Source organism: Nipponia nippon, unplaced genomic scaffold (assembly GCF_047370975.1).
Source record: "Nipponia nippon isolate SJK-2023a ecotype South Korea unplaced genomic scaffold, ASM4737097v1 scaffold_5, whole genome shotgun sequence".
In the NCBI taxonomy this organism is placed as follows: domain Eukaryota; kingdom Metazoa; phylum Chordata; class Aves; order Pelecaniformes; family Threskiornithidae; genus Nipponia; species Nipponia nippon.
This window is the reverse complement of record NW_028262369.1, coordinates 85,618,301-85,640,107: the sequence shown is the minus strand read 5'-3', so window position 1 is coordinate 85,640,107 and position 21,807 is coordinate 85,618,301. Positions and strand designations below refer to the sequence as shown.

General features: G+C 42.3%; 1 protein-coding gene across 6 annotated transcripts in view; it reads left to right on the top strand.

The window, feature by feature from the left end:
- Positions 1-2,121: 2,121 nt before the first annotated feature.
- CNTNAP5 (contactin associated protein family member 5) overlaps positions 2,122-21,807 on the top strand; it is a 298,841-nt gene continuing 279,155 nt past the window's right edge. For 5 of the 6 annotated variants that reach the window (XR_015698843.1, XM_087732313.1, XM_087732311.1 and 2 more), the window contains exon 1: positions 2,122-2,453. Coding sequence is in view for 4 of the 6 variants with exons in the window: in XM_087732313.1 (XP_087588439.1) it covers positions 2,378-2,453 (76 nt within the window). In the remaining 2 variants the exon portion in view is untranslated. The remainder of the gene's footprint in view (positions 2,454-21,807) is intronic. The other variant, XM_087732314.1, reaches the window with a different exon arrangement.

The window sequence follows — 21,807 nt, the reverse complement described above, 5'->3', positions numbered from 1 at the left end:
TGGAAATTTGTGACTTTGTCAAAGACTCGTGTGTCTCCAGAGCAAATCCACTCTGGCTTTAAGCTTTCTGATACATTCTGCTGCTTAGCTTTACTCAAGTGATAGCTCTGGAAGCGCTGCTAGCACTTCTAAAGCTTGATTACTCACCTGAAAAAGTCAAGTTAATAACATAATTTTTTCAATACTCCAGCCTCCTGGCCTAATGCAGCAAAACAATACGGTTCTTACTTTCTGGGCCAGAGTCTTGATAGGATCTGTACAACTTATGGAAAAGATGAGATGTTTCTGACTGGGATCAGAAAACATGAAGGTGAGACCCTCCCTCTCCCTTTCCACTGAGGGAAATGAGCAGAGCTCACTGCCTTCCAAAATGGCCCTGCTCAGAGAAGATGGTGTCTGCACCCTTACACGAACACCTCCTGGGTGATTAGTTGAACACCTCCTTTGGGGCCTTTGGAAAGGACAGCAGACACCTCATGTAGATGAGTTAGCCTTGGACTGACTCCCACCCCTAGTTTCTGAGATCTCACTGGGCTCAAACCTAAGTGAAGCAGATAGCAACTGGGTCAAGTCTTTGCACCAGCAAAGATGAAATCTTGGTGTGTGCAGATGTATTTAAAGCCAAAAACGAAAGACTTGGGAGAGCTCCTTAGGCTTTTAAGTTCCTCCTAAGTCTTGGTTTTGTCTGACTAAATCCTTTATTGACTCCAACTGAAAGCCTCAGTGCCAGGCAGCTATCCTTCCTGTTTAACCTTCTGTCACTTGTGTCACTTGTAACAACAGAAGGTGAAATAATTAGGTCATTTTTTAACGTGGACTTTTGCTTTCCAAGCTGACTGCTCCTTTAAAGCTAAGATGTCCCCCTGACACCTCTCTTTGATATAGCACCTAATAGGTAAGCACGACGTTTTTCCTTCACCCTCCTTACTTTTTAATATGAGGCTTACAGCATGCCAGCAATTTAAACCTCCCCTCTCCATTGGCAAGTCAGGATGGCTTTGGTGAACAGTCTATTTCTTCTGATTATTCCTCGCCATTGTGAGGGATTATGGCTGAGGACCAACGACTTTCCCACCACAAAGACTTTAATGGTCCAAACACACTCTCCTTGCATATTACAGCGGAATCACTAATGCAATTTTGACCTGACTTTGATGCAGCACTCTACTGATGTGGGGTGACGCCGCAGCAAAGCAGCAAGGTTAGATCTCAGCAGTGATGAAGCTGGAGTTCCTGGAAGGACGTTTGCCGCCCGTGTGTGCAGGCGTGCGGGGAGGCGGCTGGGCACGGCGCAAGGTGCCAGCTCAGAGTGCTCCAGCTGCCTGCGCGCAGGCGGCGAGGGGAAGGCAAGATGCTTTGTAACTCTGCTTTCCTGCACCCCCCCGTTCTGGAAGATAATCCAGCTGCTGAGCAGTCGGGTAATCAATCAATCAGTCATGAAATTCGGTTTTGTCAAGCATCGCCCTCGCCAGCCGGGGGGGTTTGCAGCCCTTGGGTGCGGGTCTGGTCTGGTCGCAATCCCGGGGGCCGCCTCCCTCTTCGGGCGGGGTGGCATTAAGGGGAGCTCCCCGCGGCTCTGCTGGGACCCCCGGCCACCGCCGCACGCTTTGTAGGAGGTCTGGGCAGGGAGGCTCTGGACCAGCCGCGACAGGAGAGCGGATCAAGCATCGGCGCTGTCCGAAGCTCCATCCCCGCTCCCTGGGGGTGAGGCTGAGCCCCAAAGCGGGGCTGGGGCTCGTCGGGCTGTGTCGGCACCGTATATGCCGGGACATACATATATGTTTTATTTATGTGTATATAACATATAAATTTATAAGCAAACAACTGAGCTGGGAGCCCTTTAAAATGCTCCAGCCACAGCGGTACCCAAAGGAGGAGGAAAGGAAAAAAAAAAAGAAAAAAAAAGGAAGCTTTTTATTTTTTTCTTTCCTCCGGGCATCTGATTTACTCCGTGATTCTGATGCTTATCAACAACGCGTGAAGATTGCAATAAGGATCCTCCCTGGAAGGCGAGGAGGAGTGACTTCCAGGGGGCTGGGAGGAGGTGGAGTGCAGCGCGGCTCTCGCCTATAAGGAGGTGCCCAGCGCCCGGCCGCCGCTTCCCAGCCGCGGCTCGCAAGGTGAATTCCGCGGCAGCAGCCGGGGGAGCGGGCTCGGCTCGGGCGCTGCCGCCGGCGTTTGGAGCGGCTCCTCCGAGGGCCGCGGAGGAGGGTCCCCCGGCCGCCCCCGGCTCCGGCTCCCCCTTCACCCGGAGTGCCTGGATGCTGGATGGAGTAAATGAGCGGAGGAAGAGGGAGCGCACAGGGGCTGAGAGGCGCTCGGAAAGCGGGACCGGGGGAGACAGGCGGGCGGCTGGCTTCCCCCTCCGGGGCCGAACATGGATTCCCGAGCCCTCGGGGGCTTCACTCTGCTGCTCTTCAGTTTTTGGCACCTGGGATTAACTGCAACAAATTGTGAGTAGCGGGAGCTCAAGGAGTTGCCCGGGCTTGGGGCGGGGACGGAAGGGGGGAGGAAGAGATGGGGAAAAAACTCCCTGAAAAGGGGGTTATTCCAACATGACCTCTAAGAAAGTTAGCCCTGCTCCGCTGTGCTAATGGAGCTTAGAAATGCAAAGTTGCGGCCAGATGGAGGGATGGCTCGCCACCGTCCTGCCGGTGTGGACGTGAACGGGAGCTGCTAGAGCCTGCAACGAGCCGCTCGCTGGTGTTCCCTCACGGCTTGCTGTCCTTCCGCTGGCCGCATTTTTTTGCGGCCTGTGTCGCTGCTGCTCGCCCCGCCTCGGCTGCCCGCCGCCGGCTGGGACGGGGCCGGAGCTGTGCGCTCCGGGCTTCCTGCCGGGCTGGAAGGGCTCGGTCGCATGAGTCGGGGTGCCGGCATTTTGCGGGCGCAGCCTCCCTCCAGCCCGGCGGAGCAGCGCTGGCGGCACCGGGGATCTTCCCCCGGCCCGGCGGGTGCCGTCGGTTCCCACGGGCACGGCTGGGTCCCGGGGTGTGCTCGCCGTCCCCGCTCCCCCCGCAGCATCCCGCTATTCGCTCCCTCTTCCTCGGCAGATCCCCTCATAAGTTTCCCACGTATTGCTGCTGGCCCTAAGGGCGGTGCCAGCGGCTCCTGTCCCCGCAGGCAGCAGCCTCCCTCGCCGCTAGGCTTTGCGGCGCCGCGGGCGGTCCACGGGCGCTTCGGCGAGCGCGGTGCAGCCGGGGACCTTCGGCGCCGGTGGGCCCTGGAGCCCGGGGGAGGGGAGACGCTCCGTGACCCGCCCCCCTGCGAAAGTGCGGGGCGCGGAGCGGGCGGCCGATGCCGCACGGAGCGGGAGCGGGGCCCCGCGGTGCGCGGCCTCCCCCGCGGACGCGGCCCGTCGGGCGGAGCCGGGCGGGCGGCGGCCCCGCGGGGGCGCGGCGGACACTAGGGGGCGCTGTTGCCCCGCCGGCGGCGCGGGGCGGCTGCCCCGGACCGTCCCTGCCCGTTCCCTGCCCGTTCCCTGCCCGTCCCGCCCCAACCCTGCCCCTTCCCTGCCCGTCCCGCTCCATCCCTGCCCGTTCCCTGCCCGTCCCGTCCCGGCGGCCGCGGCGCCCAGGGCTGAGGTGCGCGGCCGGCGCTGCCTTCCCTCGTTCCCGCTCGCTAATTGCTTCCAAACGAGCTACGGCGATGAAGGCAGTGAACTTTTTCCTTTTTTTTTTTTCTTTTTTAATTTTCAATCAATTAAATTACGGTTAATATGTTTTAATAATGTTCACGAATACTAAATGGCAGGCGATTTAAGGCTGAGGCTTGCCATTACTGATGCAGTCATAAAGTTAATTCCTAACACTTAAAAAGAAACTCTGCATTAATGAGTTTTACTATTTCACGGGTGACAGTTTAATTTCCCAGTGCCAATAAACATTTCCGTTGAATACACACTGCTTCCTAAATATTTAGGAGTCAATCTTTTTAAAGCATAATGATCAATGGTTTTATTATACTGTACAGATTTTACTTATTCATTGAGCAATGAATTAGCATGGAATCAGCTGTAAGTGCTTTCCCAGGAGCTGAGCGAAGGAGCCTGTGAATCTGTAATAGCTACAAGTTCCCTAGAAACCTCATTAGATTCGCGTGTGAAGATATCTGTGTGTGCGCACGGACCTCAATAATTGCATCCAGTATGAAAATTCATCACCTTCTTAAATAAATCATCTCTGTATGTTGGAGCTCAGGGAAGCTGTGGTCCCTTCCTCAGTGCTGGGCTCAGAAAGCTTGTATGTGGGCAAAAATATTGGATTTTATGTGCCTGTAAGTAGTATCCTGGAGTATATTTAAATAGCTACATAAAAGTGCCGTTGCTTTTAAGGATTACTGAGCTCCCAGGTACCCAGTAAAATTTCCAGAAGGAAAAGTTACCAAATTCCCCAAATGGGAACCTTCAGCACAGGTCACTGTCAGGAGCTGAGGTCCTTCTATTTGAAAGCCAAAGTGCAAATGGAAAAGCTTATTTTCTGTGCCTTCTTCAGTCTGAACAGTTTGGCCAAAAGAATCCTGTTCAGATGCCTATACTGCTGTACTTACAATGGCTTCAACAGGCTTGTTTCTGTCAGGTTTTGCAAACAAGAACAGAACTGGGGACAGTTTTTACAGTGGAAAAGCAGTATGCTTCTGGGAGGAAGAATGCAACTTATTTAGTTTTCTTCCTAATATCTAAAATGGCATTAATCTAATTTGGTTTTTTTTTCCTTGCTTTTAAATTGGGAACTCTTAAAAATTATTCTCCTCATTTATTTAGTTTCTGTAAAGTAAAAATCCTGAGTAAGTCAAAATCTTCCTCACCACTGAGACACTTGATTCCAATTTCCTCTTTGGTAATAGTTTTTAATTAAACAAAGAATTGCTGAAGAAACTGCTTTGAAACACAGCTACAGGCTAGGGGTCAGTAGACATCATTAGAAAGATCAAAATTACCAAATGCTAATAAAACATAAGAAATTCCTCCCACTTTGCTTTTTGCAATAATTTATTACATTAGGTAACTAGAGTGGCAATAGGATTTCTCCCCAGGATACTAATTACTAGAAAATTAATAAATAGCCATGTACGTAACATTGGAAATGGGTTGCGTACGATATCTTGGGGAACTGAAGCTTCTACATTCATCAGGTAGACAAGGAGACACAAAGCCTTGCCCGCTATATAACAAATTAGTTGCCCTTTAGCAGCATATTCTGTAATCTGCAAACATCAGTAGCTTTTGTAAGTCTAGATTTCCAGTTGTTGAATGAAATTTTTTTCTTCCTTTTCCTTTCTAAAGTTGGAGGGAGGGGGAAATAGTGAAAATAAGGAAAGAGAAATGAGTTTATGTTTTCCCCAACCACTTTGACACTTAGCAGTTCAGGGCTAGTCTGCAGCTGCAGAAAAGAACCAAAGAATCTCAGGAGCGTTCCTGGTTAGTGGTCCTCTGCCTAGTTTGGTGTCGTGTACCTTAGAAATTTTACCTATTGTTATTTTACACATTATGCACGCCCGCCCCTTATTTATATCTTTCTTGACTGACTTTTCTCACACGGCCAGAAAGATGTAGCAGATTAAAACACCCCCTGGAGAACTGGCACCTTCTCACTACAGTTGCAAAAGTTATTCTCAGAAATGATTATATGTTTCTGTTCGTGAACACAGCCTCCTCGTCCTCCCACAGAATCACTAGCATTTATTATCCCAGTTCACTAGCACTTATTACCTGATCATGAGACTTTCAAACCTTTCACTTGAATCTGATCATGACTGTTAGTTGAAGCTGCAGAAATTCAGTGTGTGGTAGAGTCAGATGTCCTGTTGAACTCTTATTGAAATATATGGCCAATGTATGGTCTGCAGTAGATTTAGATGTGGACTTACAGGAGACTCTCTTTATTAACTCTATTCAGTTAAAAGTTAGGCAGTGTGTGTCTGTATTTCTATTTATTTTGAAATAGAAAAAAATGATCTTTTTGGATTTGAAGAAAACATACATTTTCTTGGACAAGGAGACTTTTTTTTTTTTTAGGCAACAGAAGTGTTGACTGCAATTTTAGTCTTCCTTTACAGTGATCTAAATTGATGGTAACTGTGCAGGAGTCAGACAAGTGTAAGTGAAAACTTACAGGAGAAAATTTGACTGTGGATACTTCAGGCCATTAAGATCAGTAGGTGTATTTGGGACTTGTAACAGCATGAATGAGGCCTGTTGGGTCAACAGTGGTAAAGGCAAGAGGTCTGTTAAACAGTGACCTTTCTACCCATGTGGTCAGAAATGCTAAGTTTTGAGGAGATCTGCTGAAATAGGTAGAATATTGATCATCTGATCTCAGACTGCGGCTCATTTGCTTGAGACACACATCTCTGGCTTTTCCTCTGGCTCTGGTACTTAAATATTCTTTACAAGAGACTAGCATTCAGGCATGCTTTCCTCCTTTTAGTTCCATACAAGGAGAAAAACATATACAAATGTCTTCATGCCTTCAGATGCAACAATGAAGAAACGGTACAGAATAATGAGATTTCCTCAGAGAAAGGCTGTGAATGAGATTCCTGCTATGGCAAAGTCCAAGGGACCCACTGCTGATCGGTGCTTCTTTCACGTCTGTCATTTTCTAGCATTCAATCAGTTTGACTCCACTAGCACTCTTTGGCTTTGAATCAGTCTTAAAGATGGTCTTTCCGTGGACTATAATGGTCTTTGGATTCTGCATCCACGAGGCAGATGGCATTGCCAGCCCACAGGAATCTATCCAGGGTTATTATCATCGCAGTATCAAATACATTGTCTGCTTGGACCATTTTTTTTTTCTTTTTTTACTCTTAATGTCATGCAAATGCAGCAGGGTTTTTCATATAAATTAACAGCAAGAACAAATTGTTTTCAAATGTGCATGGTACATTTGTATAAAATATAGACTTCAAGTGGAAAATATGGTGATTCTGGGTAGAACACCACACTTGTGAAGCTCTCCCAGCACATGGCAAGTACAGGCTTCTGCCAGCACCCCAGTAAGTATAGGACTGGTGAATGATTTTTAATCACTATAATCATTCTTTTACCAATGGGAAACTGAGGCAGCATATCATAAGCAAGCCTGGAGATAGATTCTCACATTGATTATACATTTAAGTATCTAAAATAAGTCCTTTGGGGTCAATTGAGTTGATCCCACATGGTGCGATCATGTCCCATGCTCTGTTCTTAGATCATATTCATATTTGCCCTGCTATATATAATCATTTCTAAATCCATGGATTACTCCCCATTTCCTCTTCTGCTCCCTCCCCTTTCTCCGCTGCTATTTGAAGCAAGTGGAGTTCGGATAGCTGAATACTGAAATGAACAAGAATCTGAAGGCAGTGGGAGTGTGGGATGGCATTTATTTATTTTTAGCCCCCAAAATGCATTTTCTATATATGTGACAGGTTTCAGCTCACTTGGCAAACTTGAATTACTGTCTTACCCGCTCCCTGCTCTGGGAGAGATGAGAATGGGAGAAACACAGAACTGCGGGTATACCTGCCAGCATCACACATGACAGAGGCTCTCTATATGCATCCGCTTTCCCTTAGCCTACCAGCCTCTGGAGTCCTACCAGGTGTTCAAGGGAGTGAGCTGTTTATACAGGGCACCAGGTAACCTGCTGTGCTTTTTTTTAAAACAAAGGACTCTGCTGGGTTTTGCCGCCCCCAGAATTAGGGGAAAGATATTCTGGTCCTGTAGCATTCACTTTTTCAGACTGCTGCTGTCTTACTGATACAAGGGCCACATTTGCATCATGTCTGTAGGATGTGGTTCTCGCCGGATGCATCTCTTCTGGGCCTATGCAGAAAGGAAGGGTGCAAAAGAGAAAAGAACAGGTAGATCTGCGTGAACATTTTCTCTCTGCTGTCAGTAAAGTGTCTTTAAGAGACATGGACTGTTTTTTTTTCAGTCTTAACTAAACTCCCTCTACTCAAACCAAGAAAGAGGGGAAGAGAATAGTGTAATCCTGATGTAATAAAGGTTTAAAATTACAGGCAATTCTTGGAGGCTTTGAATGCATCACTTGGTAAAGCAGGAAGCATCAGTAGACCTATTAGCATATCTCTGAAGAGTCAGAGGAAAATAAGAAATTTTTTGTACACAGTGCTGGACTGATAGAATTGATAATTAATTTCCTTGTATTAATCTTGTCTCTGAATTTTCTAATTGCTCTGTGCAGATTCTTGTGGGCTGATAATGCCATCTGTTCCCTGGATCAGTGCAACCGATGATGTTTTAAATGATGAAAACAATGCAATATAGAATCTAGAGGAGAAAAAGAGATGCCAAAACATTGATTTATTTATTTTTAATTATCCGCTCTGTTAAGCAGTTAAAAAAAAATTGGTAGTTCATAGTGTGGTGATCTAACTGCCCTTCTAAATAGATACACAGAAAATATTTCAGATTTTAGCTGGCATTTGCTCCAAAAATAAAGGAAAGTAACTTAGTAAAAGAGAGAGCGTGAAGCCATTTGTAAATGTCATGAAGGATCTTGCCTGATCTGCATTCCAGGAGAGGAAAACCCATTTTTCTGTCTGTGTTTTGCCTCTGCATGATACTAGCTCTTTCTCTACATTCTTACAAGTATATGCTGGAACTCGGATAACTTGGTCCATTTCCTACAGAAGTTTGTGCTCAGAGATTATCAACACAGGTTCTGAATAAAGCAGTGGAGGTCTGTATGAACCTACCTATTTACAATACTAAACGGCTATTAGAGTACCGGTTAGTTCAATTATTATTGTATTTTGTAACCTGTGAATTAAAAGCCTGCAGAGTTGATTTTTTTTTTAATGTACAATTGTAGTACTTTAACTGAAAATAAGATACAGAGCTCTGAGAGACAAAATGGTCTTCTAGGTAATGGTAGCTTTTATTTTATCCAGTGTTTCTCTACCATAATAAAGACCTCACCAGTGCTCAGCCTCTCAGTCTCTAGTGCAATCCCAGAGGTCTCAACCTGCATAGGCATTGAATAACCCCAAATACCAGAAGTGTGCTACAGACAGGGCAACAGCATGAGTTCATGGGCATCTGTGATAAAAAGGTTTCTTTCTTCCATGTCCGAAGTTGACTGTGTGTCCTGGTTTCGGCTGGGATAGAGTTATTTTCTTTTCTTCCTAGTAGCTGGTATAGTGCTGTATTTTGGATTTAGGATGAGAATGATCTTGATAACATACTGATGGTTTAGTTGTCACTAAGTAGTGTTTATACCAGTCAAGGACTTTTCAGTTTCCCATGCTCTGCCAGGTGCACAAGAAGCTGGGAGGGGGCACAGCCAGGACAGCTGACCCAGACTGGCCAAAGGGCTATGCCATACTGTATGGCGTCATGCTCAGTATATAAACTGGGGGGGAGGGTTGGCTGCGGGGCAGTGATTGCTGCTCGGGGGCGGGCTGGGCATCGGTTGGTGGGTGGTGAGCAATTGCATTGTGCATCACTTGTATTATTATTATTATTATTATTATTAATTATTATTATTATTATTTTCTCTTCCCCTGCTGTCCTAGTAAACTCTCTTTATCTCAGTCCATAGGTTTTAGGTTTTTTTTCCTGATCCTCTCCCCCATCCTACTGGGGGGGTGTAAGCGAGCGGCTGTGTGGGGCTTAGTTGCTGACTGGGGTTAAACCAAAACACTGTGGAAATAATTTTGGAAGAGAGATGCTTGTTCTGCTGTTTCTCAGACACTGTATATGTATTTGGAGACTGTTTCCTGGTTGAGAAGGCGGCTTTAGTGTTAGGAAGAAATGTCAAGAAATGATTCACATGGCAAAAGCGGCACTAGTGCCTTAGTCTTCTGTATCAGTGGCAGAATATCAGTGTAACTTTTGTCCTCATCCTATGCACATGGCAAATCAGAGAGAGCAGTCAGGCTTGGAATCAGACCCCTATGTGGCGGTGTGCTGCGGATGGGAGGAAGTTTCTAGTGAACGAGGGTGCAAATGAGTTTTTAAGTGAACTAGTAGATTTTTCCCTCAGTTTTTGAGTGTAACTGAAACTGGCTTTAGATAACAGCAGCTCAACGATTTCTGTTTTGTCATGAATGGTGATTACTTAAGTAACTTAATTGAAAGTAACATTCATCAACATCACTGTGATTCAAGATCTGGAGGTTGTTTCATCTCCAGGATTGTGTTGGTGTGCTTGTATGGGCCAGGGAAGTCCAGATTCCTGACCATAGAGGCTGGCTTATTGATGAGTTGGATGTAGGTGCTGGAGGTTTGCTGGGAAGAGTTTCTGTAACTCCCTCCTGTCATAGTCAACATCAGACACATTACACCAGTGATTAGCTTATAACATGCCAACACTGTTTCCATGCTGGACAACACAACTCCAAATTTGAGGTTGTGGGGTATTCTTAATGAACATCACTGTTAGATGGATTCATAAGAGCAATAACAAGGAAAAGCTATCTTTGTAATTGCTCATTCAGTGCCATTCTAGACTATAAAAGGTTTTTAGTGGCTGGTGTTAATGCACTCTTTTCCAAACTGTTAATTGCGTGGGATCTGTGTAATCTTTATGGGGTAAAACAGCATAGAGTTGCAGTGGGACACACTGCACTCCTTTCAGCCTGGTACCCAGAAATACTCAAAAGATATTCAGCAATACCCACAGCAGTGGAAACTGCAAAGAATAACTATGGTATCATTCTGGGGAACGCTTCCCTTTTGACATTGGTAATTAGAATTTAGCATAGAGCTCCAACGCATGAAACAGAATGGTATTCAATACTAAGCATTGTGGCACAGTAAGAATTGGACTGGAAAAGAAATAAATGCGTTGTCGTTCTCTGTTTTATTGTGTGTATTGAGAAGGATTGCATGTTGGCCCTTAGGAATTCTGGAGCATAAATTTTTCTTCTAAAACTATTCAGTGCACTGTGTTGCCAATATAGTAGTAAATAATAATAATAATTTTCAAATGGGTAGAATCCTCTCTTTGTTCCCATCTGGGCAATAAGGAGTTGATAAATGCTGTACTGTCTGGATAAGAATTGGCAAGTTCCATTTACTTCTGCTCTAAATGGTGAGGCATTGTTCCTCGATGACAATGGTTCTTCACTGATGACAGCTCGTCAGCAGTCCAGGAACAGAGACAAATACCTTGTGATCTATGTCGCCAGTGACATAGCTGTAGTCATTCCTGTATTAGTTCAATGATGTCTCTATATGTTTGGGCCTAAATTGCCCCCACTTCTGATGTAGGTGCTATGAGCCATTAGTCTCTGTCCTCCTTCTAGGTCATAAAAACAACCTACTGAGCATTAATAAGGCCTTTTTCTTCCTTCCTTCCATGCAAATTTATCACTGGAGCAGGAGGGGAAATGGCATTTTTTTACTGGAGAATATCTGGTGCGTCTATAAAATTACACATAAGGACAGGAGCAGGAGACGGAGTCTGTTCTTTGTAGGGAAAGAGGGGAGGTCACAAAGGATCTTCTCCCAGTTTCCCATTACTAGTGGCAGCTTCCTGATGCACTCAGTGAGGAGGTCTGAATTAATGGTCCAAGTGAGTCATCGCTGAACCGTTAGGAGTAACACATTCATTTGTAGTAATCAGGATTGATTTATGAATAGGACAAAAGGGACTAAATATGCTATGAAAATGCATGTTGTAGATTTTTTTTTTCCCCTGATGAATAATTCATCCTCTTCTAGTATCCACGAAAACAAAAACACTGTGCACATAAGAACCCATTAAAAAAGTTAATCCCACAAATGGCTGAACACGGAGAAAATCAGCTTTTGTTTTAAAAGGTAGATTTACTCAAATCTTCTCTAATTTGATTTGCCAGCGGGGTATAATTTAAGTCAAACAAGTTAGCAGCATTACTTGCTATATGAGGGTCTAAATATTTAATAGATTAGGAGAAATGCCTGCCCCACAGGATAACAAGCTAAGGAGCACTTATTCTCCAAAGTGCAGAGGGTAAGCTAAACCCAACAGCAATAGCAAGCAAAATGGAGAGGGAGCTTCTGTTCAGAGGATATGGTCCTCTACAGCTGGTCTTGGGAGCACTTGTAGTCCACCTGCTATTCTAAATAATCCTGGGGAAACCACCTATATGAGCAATGAGAGTGGCTTTTTAGTAGCTGTAAGGGTTCATGGTCTTCCCATGTTCTCTACATGTCTGTGAAGATGCCCACAGTGAACCTCTCCTAGCCAGAGCACATGCTCTGGATCAGGCAGGATGCTGCGTACGCAGATAATCCCAGTGGACATCTCCTGGACAGCCATTTCAGGAGGGTGGGGAGCATCGGCACCTCTACAGAGACTGATGCTTCAGAAGAGCTAAAGTGTTTTGTCTAAACCTACCCAGAAAGTATCTGAAAAAACAGAATATGAACTTGGATGTAGTGGATTCTAGGTGGGCACTTTACCCACAGGCTGCCCTACCCTTGGTGCAACTGTTTATGGAGACACTAAACAGAGCACCAGAGAGAAGGGAGAAGAGAAAACTTACACAGAGAGAACAGTGCCGTTGGATTTCTTCCTACCTCCCCCCCAAAATTCAGAAGGATTGGTTTGTGTTGTTTTATTATTTTTTAGTTTTGTATCAAAATAGCTTGCATTTTAATTTTAGAGGAAGAACCTCCTTCAGCAACCCCTAGCAAGATTAAACAGCTATGGCATTTTTCACAGAGACTGTTTGTTTGGAAAAGAAAATGAAAATTTGATGAATTTCAATCAGCTGTAGCTTGCAGCATTCAAATACTTATAGATTATCAAATTCCCTTTTCCCAGCTCTGCTTCTTAAGTGCAGAGCTCGTCTTATATGTAATATTAATTCTCATTATTCTTGGGCAGTTATTCACTGAATTCTTGTGCAGACTCAGTTCATCTAGGACCTGGTCTAAACTTCCTGAAAATGAAGGGAATGATTCATACTTGAATTTCAGATCATCTTTTCCTCAGAAGTCAGTTCATCCAGTGTGCAAATCCTTGTTATTGTTCTCCTGTGAAGTTTATTTTCCTTAAAACCTGTCTGGCAATGTATGCAATGCAAGATGTGTTTGTACCTGTCTGTACAAAGAACTATTCATTTTCCTGATGGTTACTGCTCCTTTTGAGTACATCATATGAGAGTGCATTGGCCTGCTCTTTTGTCATAGTCTATGCCAACCTTGTATCCAACTTATTGATAAAATAATAAGTTAAAGTTGAACACACTTTTGCATTCTTCTTCACATTTTTTACCAACAGTTGTTCTGTTTCCTGGGTTTTCCTGTTCTGTTGAGTTGAATCCTAGCCACTATAACACATAGGATTATATTGTGATAATAATTTATTACAAGCGTTACAGAAAACATTTTAAATGCTCTGAAAAGCTGATAGTCCAAGGGTATTCCTGGTTGTCTTTCTTCCTGGCAGGTATGATCTCACATTGCTGATGCTCCCGGGTGGACAGATGAAAGCTTGTTCAAGCCTGGAAAACATATAGCTAGCTTTTTGACAGTAACATTAGGTTCCTCATGACAGTGTATGAAACTCTGCATAGATACATTTAAAAAAATTCAATCAATTCAATCCCACATTTTTTCCCATCTCTATCTCCCTGCTCTGAAGAAATGCATTGAGTCATTTCCTTTGTTTCCTGGCCCAGTTTCCTGGTGGAGAGCTGCTGTATGATTTCTGTGCTCTAGGAAAGCCAACAAAGAATTGAAGAGTTTGGCTCTGCCGTTCATGAGAAGCATATAGGCTGGAATAGGTATTATGGGGAAGAACGGATGAACTGAATCAGGCTGAAAACTAGTATTGTCATTCCTGAGTTCCAAATTTCCCTAAAATGACTAACATCAGACATTTTAACTATAACATTAGATTTGTTTGCAAATTATAAACTTTTCTCTTTTTGAAATCTACATCTGGTAGCTGGTACTGTTCCCCAGGGCCTCCTCCAGAGAGGCTGCGCATGAGTCGAAGTAGTCTATTTACTGCATCATTATGAGTTTGGATTACAAACTCCTTTACACACCCACTTTCATCAGTGAGTGTTTGCAAAAGCCCAAACTGTTTTTTCAGACAAGTAATGGAGATGTGCTTTTCATCTGTACTTTTGCTCAGGAGCTGTGGTTGGCTTTGTTGGGCAAGGTCAACCATTATGAAAGAAGTGGCCTACTTTCTTGAGACCTCAGCAGAATAGATAGAAAAAAGATCTGCTCACTAAATCGTAAGTCATTTTCCACTTTAGCTTATGGAAGGGCGTACCAACCGTCATAACTCATCCCATTTCACAGCAAATACATGTTATTTCACTTGCTCTGACAGGCTTGATCTAAACCCCACCAATTCTGTCATTGGGTCTGGACATCAATGACTTGTGTGAATTAAAAAAGGAAGTCCTGATTTGACAGCCTTTCCTGATTACACGGAAACAGTGAGTCAGAGCTACAGCAGAACATATTTTCCTCCTACCCTCTCCAACCTCCCCCCCCCCCACCCCCTTAGTAGCATCTGATTTATAATGCCTGTTTTTTGCAACTTCATCTAATTAGCGCGGGCACTGGGGTCAGTATTCTAACACCTGACAGACTTTACAAGGGAACACCACAATTACAAGTGCAATTATCTGTTTTTCTGCTGCACTGAAAAATGTAGCATATGAAAATTAACATAAAACCCCTAAGTGTTAGGATGAAAGCGTGGGCATTAAGGGAGAGGCACCATGTTCAAATTTGGAAGGCCTGGGTTTGATGCTTGACTTTTCAAAAGTTTTCCTGGGCATCATTAGGTGACGTGTTTAATTGCTTTGAGCTTGAGTTTACCTGATTTATCTCATTAAGGCTAAACGTTCATCTCTTCTAGTGTATACAGACTTAAACCTAACAACAGGGGTTAGAGAAAGAGGCCCTTATGCTAGGCAGTAACTTAATATAAGCAATAATGATATTAGCATACTTCTTTTAAGAGTACTGACTACATCAATGAATAATCTAGTCTGTAAACCATTGTGATTGTGCTGGCTCTCCCTGGTGACTTCCATAGGGGTCTGCATGCAACAACTTTTAAGATCTTTGTGTAAATCTACAATTATGCAGTCTTCAATGTGAGAGCTATAGGCTGGTTGGCTGTGAGCCAGGAAAACAAAACATTTTTTTGAGCGCTATGCCCTTCCGGTCATTTCTGTCTGGCATGTGGGTAGAGCTTACTTGGATCTCCCTACAAAAGCATGTAAGTTTGCACTTAGTTGCCTGCACTGGCGGTAAACTACAATTGTGTGATGGAAATGGTGCATTCATGTTAAGTTAAAGAATAATAACCAGTTAAATATGACTATAAAGTACTGTCCTGAGATAGCCAAAAGAACTGCACAAGAGAAGCATTATTCCCTTTTATCTTTTGCATTAAGGGAAACTATAATCTTAGCTTAGAGGAAATTTAGAGCAAATCTATAAAGTCATGTTCAAGCTAAGCTTTGTAAATTCCAAGACAGGCACTTAATTCAGTGTTCAGGCAGGGAGAAAAACAGTTCACAGCTGGAAATGCCTGTTCTCTTCCACGAGATGCACAGAGAAGGGTAATTGATTTAGACTCCTTCAGGATAGGAATGGGTTTTCTGTGTTAGTAAGTGTGAAGCACAAGGTCTTCATCCTAGTGCGAGGATCTCTTCATGCCAGTGATGATAACAGCAAAGTTTCTGCTCTGAAGACTACATACGAATGCAAATGCATCTTCTGCTTCTTCAGCATATTTGTAACTATGTCACTGACTGGTGGCAGTCTTTGATGTCTTTGAGGAAATAGCTAGTTTGACGAGAAGAGCCAGACTGTTCTAGTCTGGGACTAGTAAACCAATCCTTCAGCCCTCAAGGAATGAAAAGTTTTTTGGAATAGCCCTTAACTAAGAAATAGGAAGCTCACTAACCTGATACTGAAGGTAGCAAATTTTAATTCTTAGATACCCCCAATCTGTGTATACCTGTAGATTTTCTTCAATTAGGAAATAATGGTGATGGAAAAAACCTCCTCCTTCCCATGTCCGCAACGTACTTTTGAGCGTAAATATATGAAAGAAGGTGGGAGTCGTTCATGATAGTCTAAAGCACGATGTTAATCAGTAAGTTCATTTATTACATTGAGGCTATTCTTGTAAGAACCAGAGTACTAGACAGAAAGTCTGAGGCTAGTACTAGTATGGTTAAAGCCAAATGCAACCATATAATTATCCCACTCCATGATAGTTTTGTCAGAGTGATTAAAAACTGTCCTGTAATATTCTGTAATAGGACCATCTCCTTCTTGAGTTTGGACCTTCCCATCTGCACTAACTACTGTTTTCAGTCTTCCCCCTCTTGATAGCAACAGAGTCAGCAATGGCTGTTCTTCCCTGCTGCTTCCCCAGCTTTGTCCTTTATTTCTTTTTTATGGGTAGAGCAATTTCAATTACACCAACTTGTCAAAGACCTGAGATCTGGCAGGCTGCAACATCAAACTGCTTAGGTGTTGTGGTATCATTTCAGCTTGATTAAAAGCTGAGTCCCTCAAATATTGAAATGCTGGTAGAATCAAGTGTCTGTCAAATAAGTAAGGTAATAGAAAAGACCTTTCTGAATACAGAAGAGCACCGGTATTTTTACAGGTCAGTAAAGGATTTGTCTCAGATGGATGTCTTCTAGAAATGGCTGAATAGCTTTCTAAGGTTATTGGTCAGTTTTGATGAAAGAACAAGTGAGAAAGCGCTTCTAGTGCTGTTTCTAAGAATCCTTGGGGAAATTATCTTCATTTTTCAGGTCACATTATGTTTCTGTGCCTGATGCTCTGTTTATTTAACATATAAATACCTGCCTTTGCAGTTTGAAAAGCAAATGGCTACAGGATTTCATTAGGACTACTGAGGTTAGGTTTTATAGTATAAACATTTTTCAGTTGAGTCCAGAGGATTTAATTCTTAGCATATTGTTTAGAAAAGTGATAGAGCACTTAAGCAATGGTAAACTGAGTACTCTCTATGCTCACTGAAGTCAAACATTCCAGTAAACAGTATCAGAAGCCAGAATGGTTCAACTGGAAGAAAAGTATTTATACCTCATAATAGACTCTGAATATTGAAAAGTATGTAGATCTGATGAAAGTAAATTCTCCCTCTTCCCTTTCTTTTAGGGGAATTTAACTTTTTTTTTTTTTTCATTCTATCATCTAAATGTTAATTCCTCCACCTTGAAATCAAATAAAGAATGTTCCGCCCTGGTGATGAGACATCAAATTCTCAAAATATGCTGCTCCTGAATTCTGGTGACTATTCAGTTCACAATTCCCTATTGTAAATGCAACACTTGAAATTTGATCTTGAATAGGCATGTCCAGATCTTTCTACTGACTTCTGTGTATGCATTTACCTATATGTGACATTTTAACAGAAAAGTTGTGTGTGTGCATACCTTCAGTTCTTTGTACAGAGCAGGATAATATTTTAGATGTTGTTGCTTTTACAGAAAACCAATTTCTTTACAATTACTAAAATAAAACAAAAAATGAGGTGGTGGAATCAGACAGTTCCCTGATGAAATCCATTCACTTCCATTTTTATATTTTATTATTGCCTTTGTTATACTCTTTTTCTTTTGGGGAGGGAATAATTTTCTAAGATTGAGTAGCTTCAATATTCTGTTTAATCAGACATTTATAATTTTTTTTGAGGATGAATCATTAGAAATTTGACTCTTGCATGCAATCCTTTCCAAGAATTTCCCTAATTTGTGACTTTCTGTCATTTCTCATTTAATGATGACTAGTGGGCCCCTGATGTTCTGCAGTACCAAGAAAAAGACACTGTGATGAGCTAAAGAAATCTGCTATGATTAAACTCTCCCTGTTTCACTCTACAATTCATGCATAGAAATTTTTCTGTGGTGTGAGAGTAGATTCCTTGTACTGATTATGTCCTATTTTAAGAATTCCAAAGAAGTTGCCTAGAAAAGGATGTCATTAGTTACCCTTACACCTTCTGATCCCTCTGCTCAAGAGCTTGCTGCTGTTTCTGGTAAGAAGGCGGCTTACATCCAGAAGGACCTTCATGCAGGCCATGTGCTCTCATTTCTGTCTCTGCCATTTAGTTGGTTCTCTCACTAGCTTTCAACTGGTCTTCAGTCACACTGCACGTACTGACCTCTTTTTTTTCCTTTTTTTCCTTTTTCTCTTTTCCTCTTGCTTGTTCTGTTCAGCCCTCTGATTCAATGACTAATCTTTGTCTCAAAGTCAAAGAAACCAAATGGTGAGCTGCTGTTCCTCCCACGATCTCTCTAATTCTCATCACTTTTAAGTGCAGTATCACTGTCCTCTGTGTCCTTCAGGCTTACCACCATAGACTCCCCTGGCTTTCCACACTCCAGCCTGCGTCCAAATCTTGCTACTTCTTCCTCAAGATTAAATACAGTTTTCAACCACTCCATGTCATGCTGATAGATACAATCCTGCCTCTCTTCTGTTAGAGGTGGTTGATAAGATGGGAAGTGTTGGTTTATGGTGAAAGTCTATATAAAGCAGAAAGAGAACGGAAACTGAGGGTCTTTTGATATAATAATAATGAAAAACACCAGTAATACTCCTGATTTCAGGAAAATCTCCTTCCAAAAAAAGAGACACAGCCCCTGTTAGAAGAAGTAAAATATACAATTTTATCTGAAACTGTAGATCAGGTTTGCTTATGTTCAGGCTGAACGAGCAGCTCAGAGAGACAGCAGAGTCTGCTTTATCTGCTTCAGTCTAGCACCTCTCCTTTATGTCTATTGCTTATTTGGCTCTGGAAAGTCCTTTCTTCCAAGCTATGAGGTCCAAAATCTTGTAGAACCTGGCACACAAGTATAAGTGTGTATATGTATATAAACATGCAAATGTAATTATCTACACTTTATGTAAATGTATGTATATGTTTATATACAAATATGTACCTACAAATAAATATAGTTATATATACAGGTTATGTGGCAGCTTTCAGGTGTTCATGCTCAAAAAAAGACTAAAAACCTGTACAGAGCTAATAGAATATAATGTGCTTCTCTGGAGATTGGAGAGTTTCTTTACATCTCTTCTATGCCTCTTCATGAAGCAGAGCCTGAGCCTTTCTGTGGGACTTGTTGCATTTAGCATCTCATCTGAAAAAAAATTCAGATACCAAATTTTGAATTCATGGAATTAGAATGTTTTAAAAGATTTTGCAGTTAAATCTAAGGCATAAATATGCTGTCTACAGACTTGTCCTCTCTGTGAAAACTATATGGTTGTCTTATGCGGTAATAAGGATTTTAAATTACTGCAGCTAGTAAGCCAGCTGGACAATGACATCATTAAGAAGAAAAGAGAGGTTTGTTGTGTGGGCTTGAGCAAATTACCAACTTGCTCTATGCTCCAGCTTCTGCTGGATCTTCCAGCATACTTTTCAGAAGTAGGGAGAGTGGCTTGGTAGTGCTTTAATTGCATTTTTCCCCTTCAAAAATGCTGACTCAGTCAAGCCACAGAAGACTTGTCAAGGGATGTTTTGACATAACATTAAAGATACTCTGTTTATTGAATTAGTATTTTTATTGTTCCTTTCATCTTCCAATGATCTGAATAAAAACCTATCTTATTTTGCAAACTGTTTTTATTATTTCAATTTATGTTCTGTTTTAGAGTAGATTGGGAGGAGAATGGAATGACAACAAACAAGCATTCAAGATTAAAATTTTCACAAGATGGGAGGACATGGGTTTTGGTTCTCCTTAGACGTAACTAGATTCTTTTATAAAATATGCTAGTTTTTTTTTTGTTTTTAAGGAGGAATTGTTGTAAGATAAAATATTTAGCATGTTGTATCATATTTATAAAGATGAATATATAAATCAGATTTCTGATAATGAAGCATTGTTACAAATATGCAATTGCCTAGAATACAATTAAAGTTAACTATTAAGGAAGATAAACGTCCAAACGTTTGAACCAATCATGTTAAAAAATCCACATAATTTTCCTCCTGCATGATGGGAAAGTAGTTACTACAGCATAATAGTGAAAATACAATATGAAACAAGCAGATTCGCATGAATATTCATAAGCACGCGTGCCTACACCAACACATTGACACACTGTACATCAAAGAACAAGCAAGAGCCCTGAAACAGCACTTTGGAGGCATTGCGCCAGAGCCCTTCTGTGTGCTATATCCACAGGTATATTGGCTGTAAATATCCCACGGCTTGCTTTGCTCATTCTTGTTGGCAAACACAGGGCTTCAGTGAAATGATCCACAACTACCCTTGGGTGTCTCTCATGCTTGCTTTTCTGGGTTTATACAGTATCTTATTTTTCATCCCTAATCTCATTACCTTGCATTCTCTATTGGGAGCTGCACAAGACTCCTATGTGCCAATAAGACAAATCCACTCACGGTATTTTGATTGTAGCATCTCCTCCAGTGGCTTGTGTGCATATGTGTCATCAAGAAAAAAAATGGCACAGGATGAACTGGGAAATACTTCTCAACTGGTATCTGAAGTTACTGCCATAAATCTTTCCTGTTACAGAGTCTTCTTTCAAACATCCCTTTTTGTGGCATTTCTAATATGACCTCGCCTCTTCTCGTCTCCAGTCCCATATCATGTGTCTTGGCAGGTTGACCATGCCAGGGATGACACAGAAGTGTGATATTTGGTCAGTGACGGCTTTTTCTTTTTCCATTTCTAGAAAGCAGAAAACAGCATGGTGGCAGGATTTCCAAAACTTTTTCTCTAATAAGTCAGCTGGCCAAACAGGCATCACAGTGCAGTTCAACAGTTTGCCTTCTGAATTATAGAAAGCAATCAATATGAAATGTGAAACCTGGAGTATTTTTTCCCGGTATACTATTTAACCTCTGTTTTCAGTATGAAACTCTAAGACTTTAGTACCTCTTGGAGACTGAGGGATGGAGCTTAATGAATGTTAGTATAAAGTGTGTGGAGCTGCAGGTCTGGGAAGTGTTACTCTAGACATGGGTCCTGGTTTCAGAGTCCATGACTGGAGCTGAAGATACCCACAGCACAAGGAGTCTCGGAGCAATATTTATCCCAGGTAGAAGACTGAGGAGAAGTTTACATGCGAATGTTAAATGTTTTTGTTAAAAACAAAACATGGATTTGTGTGACTCCTTGCTGAGAACTATCTCAGAGATAATTGGATATATGAAGGAGGAGGAGACAGTTTTAAATCCCCTTTTACCCTTTCATAGGGACATGGACTCCAAAAGCCATTAAAAGAGGGAATGTATGCAGAGAAACAGCTGCAGAGAAATAATTATTTCTGCAGTGCACAGAGTCCCAGTGGAGAAATAAGCTAAGCATGTTTCAAAGTATTTTTATATGCAAAGGTTTGATAGTTTGAATGAAAAGTTTTATTACTGAGAAATTAGTTTGATTTGTTAATAAAAAGGAGGCTTCTCATTTAATTTTATTATTAGTTCAAAGAGCTAAACAGTTAGGCTTCCTCTTCTACCCCCTTTATTTCCTTGCTTTCCCTCCCTTTCCTTTTACATTTCTTATCTTTGTAATTTTCTCAGAGCTGCAGTAGTTTAAAAAGAAAATGAGTCTCTCCATTTCGAGGGAGAGAAATAGAGAAGCAGGAAGGAAAGACTTGGTCATTGTTTTTCACTTCAAAACCTGTTTCCATTTTTTTAACATAAAAATGAAAATTTCACTTCAAATGGAAATGTAGCATTCAAAAACTTGGGGAAATAAGGCAGATTTTTTCCCTCCTCTCTTCTTTAACATTTATTTTACTGTCTCTGTAATGCACATCATCATGCTAGGAGTCTCTGCCATTTAACCTGCTAATAGCAG